The 8,552-nt window shown below is 36.1% G+C and overlaps 1 protein-coding gene across 1 annotated transcript in view; it reads right to left on the bottom strand.

Moving 5' to 3' along the window:
* Positions 1 to 6: 6 nt before the first annotated feature.
* Positions 7 to 8,552, bottom strand: part of SESN3 (sestrin 3) — a 73,504-nt gene continuing 64,958 nt past the window's right edge. Inside the window, exon 10 of the mRNA XM_007116824.4 lies at positions 7 to 7,471. Coding sequence (XP_007116886.2) covers positions 7,385 to 7,471 — 87 coding nt within the window. The 3' untranslated portion in view covers positions 7 to 7,384. The remainder of the gene's footprint in view (positions 7,472 to 8,552) is intronic.

Raw genomic sequence — 8,552 nt, 5'->3', positions numbered from 1 at the left:
CACTGAAAATTGTGTGAATCCTAAATTGCATCAATGATCTATTTGATAAAAGCTTATTCTAATTGAAAACCTTATATAGTAAGAGACTGATAGAGATATAGCAGTCTTAAAGATCACGTCATCTGCCTCACGTTAGTCCAAAATCACGTGCTTCGTAAAAAAAAATTACAGTAACAAAGCACAGGACTACAAAGGCAAAACATCACAGCTTCTGATTACATGGAATAAAAAGTACCAAGGAACGCAAAAGATAATTCTGTATTAATACTGACGAATTAAAGAACTATAACAGACGTTTCACAGCATGCTACATATATCACTCACAACTTAAGGATAAAATGATGTCTAAAATTGAAAGATAAGAAGTTGGCAATCTGATTTCATGTGCAATTCAGCTACAAAGTCTTAATATATACATTCATGATGTAGCTGCTCTGCAAAATCAGGTTAAAAAAAAAGAGAGATTTCAAGTTCAAATCCTATTTCATAAGCTAAAGGATACATCCAGTTCTTCCATGACCAGGAAAGTTATTTTCAGGTTTGAAGGATCTAATCCAAGTAGCAAGGCCATGTTCCAAGTTGACCTGACAGGGTTCTTTGTAACCTTGCTCCAACTGTGCATGTGGCTGTGAGTATTCTATTAGCATGGAGAAGATGCCAAACTGGCTTGTGGTTTGCGTTCTGTGTCTATCTTATCAGATTGAAAAGCGTAAATGTGAGGAGAAAGAGGAAGGGAAAAATTGTATTTTCTTTCCAGGGAAGATATATGGATGTAAAGGAAATTATCTGCAGTAGATATAGAGTTGCGATGACTTTCTTTCCTTGATGAACAAGGGTACCATTTAACGCTTACCCTTTATTTTAGCGAACCAGTGAAATTCAGAAAGGAGAAAACAGTCTCAACATTACGAAGGAAATTTCTTGGCTACCCAACTGATACATTTCCTTTATCCTACCTTTTGATCCTTCCTTATCAGCTTTGGGAGTCAGTTGACAATTTGTAAAGACTAACTGGAGAAAGAGATGTATAATCAGTTTCATTCAGTAAGTGTCATAATGCATATACTTAAGCTAATCAGCATTCATAAACAATATTTTAACATTAAAGACTAGAGAGTGTCTCTTCTTTTGATATTCTTTCTGTTAAAATTATACATTCATTTTTAAGAGGTTAAACTGAGGGGTGCAAGAAAATAGACTGCTTTAGCAAATTTATATACCAAAAATTACATTTATCATATTTAGACTTACTAACATTTGATGCTGTCCTATGAGCTGTAAAATGGGGTGTTTGTTCTAATGGCTATTTTATAGTATGCATTTTATTATTTCAAAGATTTCCACAAGCATTGAAAAGAATCAGATATGCGTCACCCCCGCCCACCGCCCCCATATTCCTTCTTTTTTCAACTCTGGACTTCATGGTGGTGCAGTCATAATTAATTTAAAGCTAGAAGAACACTTCATGACATATGATTTAATAAAAAACATCCTTTCAGTCTCCATCATTCAAGTCTCATTTCTTAACTAGGCATCTATTCATTTCTGGGCCCTTAAAGGAATTGACTAGACTCTGTTATCAGGTTGGGTTGTTCATGAACGGGCATGGAAGGCCATCCAAATACCACTGTAGATCATAATAATCTGTACTTTCAAACAAGGGGGGTTTATCTTCAGGTCAGACAACCGTCTATAGATAAACACGCCCCACGTTAGAAGCCTGACAGTGTTCATCTATGGACCACACTGAGCAGGCACTGGCTAGAGAGGAAGAACTGCTGCTTCTTCCTCTTCTGTGCGTTTCCTGTTCCTTAATGATACTGTCTGGATATACCGGAAGTGCAGCCATGGTTGTAAGGACTACGAAGGCAGTGCATTCCCTTTTCATCTCGTAGCTCATTTTCCTCCATGAGAATAGGGTAGGAATAGGGGTTAGAAGCTTAGCCTAACCTAGGGAAGCTTGATCAAACCATTACGTAGCCAAGTTTATGGTATTTTATCTATATTATAAATCAAATGGTCTTCTGTGATCCAATGGGACCACCTAAACATCCTTTATCATATGTCCTTCTATTGGAAATGTGTTTCAAGGCCCAAATGACACCAATAAAACAAATGTCTGAAACACCACCCATTCGTATGCCAGAAACTTCCTGTTCCATTGATAGGTTACAGATCAATCTGGATTGCTGGAGAATTTTCACTTTACATTCAAATAACTTGGACTAACCAAATATAGATCCAGGTTAAGATGGCAATTCAATCACTTTAAAATCCTGCTAAATGCTAAATTCTGCATGGTAGAAATAGTTCAATTTCTGTATCATGTATAAATATAAAGATTCCTACTTTGATAGAAGGCAAAAATCTTCTATGATTTATTTAAAATATGGAAGTAGTATTACTGAACAACGGAGAGTGAATCCATGAAAAGGTTGGATACTCTGAGTTTATAGGCTCTTTGGGGATGAGGTAGAGGAGAGCAAGATATTTTGGCAGCTGGGAAAGGGTAGAACAGTATGGGATGGACGAGATTACACGTGGTGCTGCATTAGATCTGGTAGGGTGTCCAGGGCAAAGGTTAGCCAAAATATAGCTAGATGGTAGAGGGATTTCGAGGGAGTTGGGACAAGTCATATTCCTCATGGATGGAGAAGAAGTAACTGGGAAAAGTAAATGCTGGTGACGATCAGCAGGTGGCTGGTGATGTTTCGTTTGGATTGTGAAAAGGCGCTCAGACCAAGATGGGCTGAGGGGAGGGGAAGAGAGCGAGCGTGGTAGAGGTCGAGGCACTTGGAGGAAGAGAAAGCAGGCAGGAAAGGACGGGCTGAATGTAGGCAGAAGCTCCCACAATAGGAAGTGCTCCTTTAGATTAGGTGTGTGATGCTGACGGCAGCCACGCTCTTAGAATTATGGTCCATGTATTCTTTGAAAGACTCTTCCTTCCTCACAGGGTTCTTTCTGCCTTGACAGGTACCTCTACCGCTATGATTCATTTCACCCCAGATATTTTTGTTCTAGGTCTCACCTGAGCGGATACTACTAACGAAGCCAAATTAGCATGGAAGTAAGCTCCACATACAGGGGGCACTGAAGTTCTGTTGACTGAGATGAATACATTCATGTTACAGTACTGTTTTAAGGAAAGATTATTTGATTCTCAGTCTCCAGAGGGATATAATCAGGAAACATAGTTTATGACTATGGCCATCTAGAATAGGTTCTGACTATAAAATTAGGTAACTTAAAACTCGATCTGAATAGAGGAGCCATATACCTTTCAGTTTACTGTTGAATTATACTGTTAGCAAATTTCCTCTACTATTTATATAACATTATTGTTGCATAATTTTCACTTCATGCAAGACCGTCTATTTGCATAAAAGAAGAAAAAGTCCCCTTAGATAAAGAGAAGAGTTTAAGGTCTTGCTTTCCAGAGGAATGATTTAGAATTGTCTTTAAAACACAACATAAAACAAAACAAAAACCTCATTTTACTAGCACAGTGCAAAGCATTTTTATAATATGCACTGAAATGTTTTTTTCCCTGACGAATTGTCCTTAGTGTTTAAAAGAATCTTACCATCATATATGCATGCGCTCTGCATGAAAGTGGTGAACTATTTTTAAGTACAGATCTTTTAATTGTTCGTTGATAATTTCATTTTGCTGTGGCATAAAGATCTATGATTTTGGATTTAAAAACTCTATAAGGTGGGAAAAAAAGTTGCTCAGGAATAATGTTAACTAGTTGTTAGAAGCATTTAAAATCTTTAAGGGACTTAATTAATTAATTTATTTATTTTGTATTGGGGTATATTTGTTTTACAATGTTGTGTTAGTTTCTACTGTACAGCGAATTGAAGTAGAGCTCCCTGTGCCATACAGCAGGTTCTCATTAGTTATCTATTTTATACATATTAGTTAGCGTATATAGGTCAATCCCAATTTAAGGGACTTTATAATACAATTAAAATAGGGGCTCTGGTTCAAATACGATTTTGATATAAAGCTGACATCGAGTTTTCTGTTCTAAGACAGTCCTGTGTTGCTCTGTCACTATTATTTGGGTTTAAAGTCATAATTACAGGCCAAGGCCATGCCCCAGATTCCACACTAGCCATTCTTTATTTAAAAAGTACCCCAAATGGGACAAAGATTCTTCCTGAGACTGAGAAAGTATCCTTAGCTCAAAAAGGTGAAGAAATAATAAGTTGTCCCGTCTCAAAAGCCTGTTTTCCTCTAATTATCACGAGTCCATCTGAGGAAGCCTCATCAGAAGGCTCCAAGGAGGCACCTGCCAGGCCACTCCTACAGTCAAGGGATTGGGTTCAAGATTTTCTTTCAGAGAGGAGAGTAGTTGGATTTTCCTAAGGTTATCTGAGAAATTGAGGGTTATAACTGGAAGTGGGACAATTTGAAATTCAAAAGTAAACGGCTCTCCACCAAGCATATACATCAGTGGATTATTAGACTATTTTGAAAATAATAAGCAACGGAGTTAGAGACTTCCCATTCACGTGTGCTTTTCTCACGCACACCTGCACATCTCAGTTTGGCACAATGCGAGCCCAAGGGGTGGGTTAGCAGATCGTATAGTCACATCAATACACCAATTGAACCAGATATCTCTTTTAAAAATATCACATTTTAATATAAAAAGCTATACTATAAATTACTACATAGTAAATTCAATACTCTGAAAAAATACCACCCTGGAAAACCGCATCAGAATTTCAAGTTTGCATTAGCTGAAGTTCACAGCAAACTCGCTGTACAATGGATTTCACAACCTGGAAGGCTGTGCGTGCTGCATCTTGGCAGGTGCTTTGGCACCTTCAAAGTCAACTTTTCTAGGCTGATTCAGTGAGGTTCATAAATATATTGTTTTGTTTTTGTTTATAGTTCCAAGTCAACTGATTTTCCTGATTAGTGATGAGACAGATCGATGCTGAGCTAATAAGAAACCTTGCTAGGAAAGAGATCTAGTAAAGGCACTAATATTTCCATAACCCAACTCCAACTACCTACAGTTCCGGGGGGTTGGCGGGAACACAAAAAACAAAAACTAAGTGGCCATTTTAGTTACTTAAACCTTGTTTCCCCTTTTGGTCTAAAGCTCATATGGTGTTCTGTGAGAATTTCTCCTCCTTTCCAATATATAAAAATCATTTTTTATCCTGTAATACAGGTCACCTGCACAAAAACATAGGGCTATTAACTGAAAGAATTCTAGTAAAAAAAAAAAAAAAAAAAAAAGTCAAGAGTAAAGGATATCCTCAACTTGAAAGTTCTAAAATTAGGGAAGTCAAATGGACATGCATGTTGTCATTCGTATTTTGCCATTCCCCTAAAGACTTTCTTCGTATTTAACACATGTCTATATAATGTGATATGGCATAAAATCAACATATGGTATACACAATAACCAAAACAGACTGGATCCGACACGAGTTCTTTGAATAATCTCTTTAAATAAACCACCCTGTCTTAAAAAAAAATTAGCAATTTTTTTCCTCACGTGGAAGATTTCAAACAAAATCCTGGAATCTAAAAATGTAGAACTATCTCATATTCATAGGTTTACAGTCATCTTTCTATTTTCTTATCTAGAACAAAGCCTAAAAGAAAGCAACCTAATGGATTGTACCAGAAAAGGATGATAAATGGAAGGGGAAAATGATTGAACAGAACACTAGTCCACAATTCTTTCAAGAGAGAAAAAAAGTAAGTCCTAGATAACAAGTAAGTCTAAAATGAAATCTTTGTGGGAACTCTAACGGAAAATTTTAACTATCTTATTCACTATGAAAAAATGGATCTGTTTTAAAACAATTAGCATGTTTGCGTAAAATTCAAGTCACCCTTAGTTAACCAAAAAGTGTTTAAGCAGTGCAGTCGTGTCCTACTGGATAGCTGTAAGCATCTCTTTAGGCACTTCACTGGTTCATTAACATAATATAAATTAAAGCTATAAACACATAACGTTGTGCTCTGTGAAGATAATCTAATCAAGCAACATAAACCAATGCAAAAATGTGACTTTTGGGATGCTTTTTCTTCCCTTAAGACTTGAGATCTTTTTTTAACCAGTTGTCCAAAGAGATTTTTCTGGGGAAGGGGATGCTTTGGCATTATGAAAGGAACATTGTTCAACCCCAGGAAGGCAAAAGCCTTGGGCGATAAAGAAATCTGAACCAAATTTCTTTATGGCTCTGTGTTAAAAGGACACTTCTGCAGTGACATAATAGGGGGAAAGTCTGTTGAGTATTTTTTTTAACATATTGCACTCTTTTGTTGTTGTCGTTCAATCACATTAATGCATAGAAACACAATTTTTACCTTTGAATAATAAACTGTTTAACCTATCATAAGAAAAACCATGGAAAATAAGTTCTAAAAGCCTAACAGGAAAAAATATAGGTATATTAACCATCCTCCGCTTACTGCAATATAGAAAACACTATGAGAAAAGAAAAATGTGCAAAGAAAATTTTTGGTCAGTCTTATGTGGGTACATGTTTATATGTGCCAACTAAATGAACTGTAAGTAGCCCTGCAAGCACTGATTATTTCTGATGACTGAGGATTACTGTCAGTGATAGAAAGGATTGTGCATAATTCCACTTTTAATATATACATCTGATATGGAAAACGGAAACTTCTCTTTCAGAAGAGAAAGAAACTAGCTGAATTTGGCATTTCAGTAGCATGCTATAGAATTCATCATGATCAATTTCACATTAAATTATGGACAATGGCTGTATCACATTTCATGTTATCGCCAATAGCAGTAAAAAAAACAAACAAATAAACAAACAAAAAAAATAAACAGTGCCTGACAAATAATCTCCTGGGGACACAGATGAGTGTCCTGTGAGCAGCTTAGTTCAACAGCGCATGCTTCTCCTCCACCAGATTTAGGACACAACATTAAAATTCTAGAATGGCCAGAGGAGGTCATTCATTGCTGAATTCCGATATCTGAAAAACAATTGCTCGAGCAGATTGTTAAGCGCTTTTCCATATTTAAAAAAAAAAAAAAAAAAAGGAAAGAACAAAAATACACATACACACAAACCCCAAAGCACTGAAGTTAAGCATTAACAAACCAGGTTCATGATTTATGATCAGTATCCAAAAACCCAACTATAAACAATGCCAAGTAGTGCTCCTCAGTATTATTTTTGCAATTGTTAGTCATGTTAAGCATCAAGAAAAAGAAAATACATCATTGCACATTACAGCCGCCCCCAAAAAAACGGCTAAAACTTTGACACTAGAGAATTGAATAATGTTTGATGCTACATCACAAACAGCTTCTGATGTATATCCTATGTGAAAAGGTCTTTACACATATATGACATTTTCCCTGGACGATGCTTCAGGTCAAATGCCGAGTTATGGCACGAAGAGCATAGAGAAGCTCAGCTTGCATCCGTGCTTCCATTAGAAGTAAATTTACGTGAACCTAGAAACGAAAGTGTTACCAATTTAGTGACCATTATAAACAACTGAAAAAACTTTAATTTTTTTTTTCATATATCAGACATTCACAGATGTTTTTCATGGGTATTACAGACACATATACCAACACACATGCCTGGGCATATTTATGCGTGTACATGATGTAATACTCGTAAGAAAACTGCATTTATAAAAAAAGTGAGCAGTAAAAATGACCCCTAAAGTCTTAAAAAGTCCAATAATTTTGTTAGGATCGATGTTATGTAAAGCCAATCTTTCTGGGTTATAAAATAAAACTGATTTTTACAAATCACAATTTTCCTACAAATTATACTTTCTTCCAGTTGTAAAATTTTATATGGCTAAAACTCAGCCCCACGTTTCTTATAGCCTATGCTTATTCTTTGCAAAGCTTTTAAAAACATTTCTTACTACTTACAGGCATACCTCACTTTATCATGCTTTGCTTTACGGCACTTTACAGATACTGTGTTTTTTACAAATTGAAGGTTTGTGGCAACGCTGCTTCAAGCAAGTCTATCGGCGTCATTTTTCCAACAGCCTTTGCTCACGTTGTGTCTCTGTGCCACATTTGGGAATCCTCACAACATTTCAAACCCTCCACCAGCAAAAAGATTATGACTCACTGAAGGTTCAAATGATGGTTAGCACTTTTTAGTGATAAAGTATTTTTTAAAATTAAAGTATGTACACTGTTTTTTAAGACATAATGCTATTATACACTTAATAGACTACAATACAGTATAAACATAACTTTTATATGCACTGGGAAATCAAAAATTCATGTGACTCCCTTTATTGTGATATTCACTTTAGTGCAGTGGTCTGGAACCAAACCCATAATATCTTTGAGGTATGCCTGTACTTGGGAGATATCAAAGTGAAAATGTGAAGCTTAAAGCAGTTTGGAATTAGTGTCTGGTACTCAGATATGCATAGCTTGCCTAGAGTCTTTCAGATACAGCTGTGAACAAGCACCTAACTTTTTTGGGGGGGATACAGCTCATCCGATAGGTTAAATTATATACCCACATATTTTCAAAATTTTTACAAAGAAATATGTT

The sequence above is a fragment of the Physeter macrocephalus genome, chromosome 16, assembly GCF_002837175.3.
Source record: "Physeter macrocephalus isolate SW-GA chromosome 16, ASM283717v5, whole genome shotgun sequence".
NCBI lineage: Eukaryota > Metazoa > Chordata > Mammalia > Artiodactyla > Physeteridae > Physeter > Physeter macrocephalus.
The sequence above is the reverse complement of the archived record's forward strand: the minus strand, read 5'-3'. Positions and strand labels throughout refer to the sequence as shown.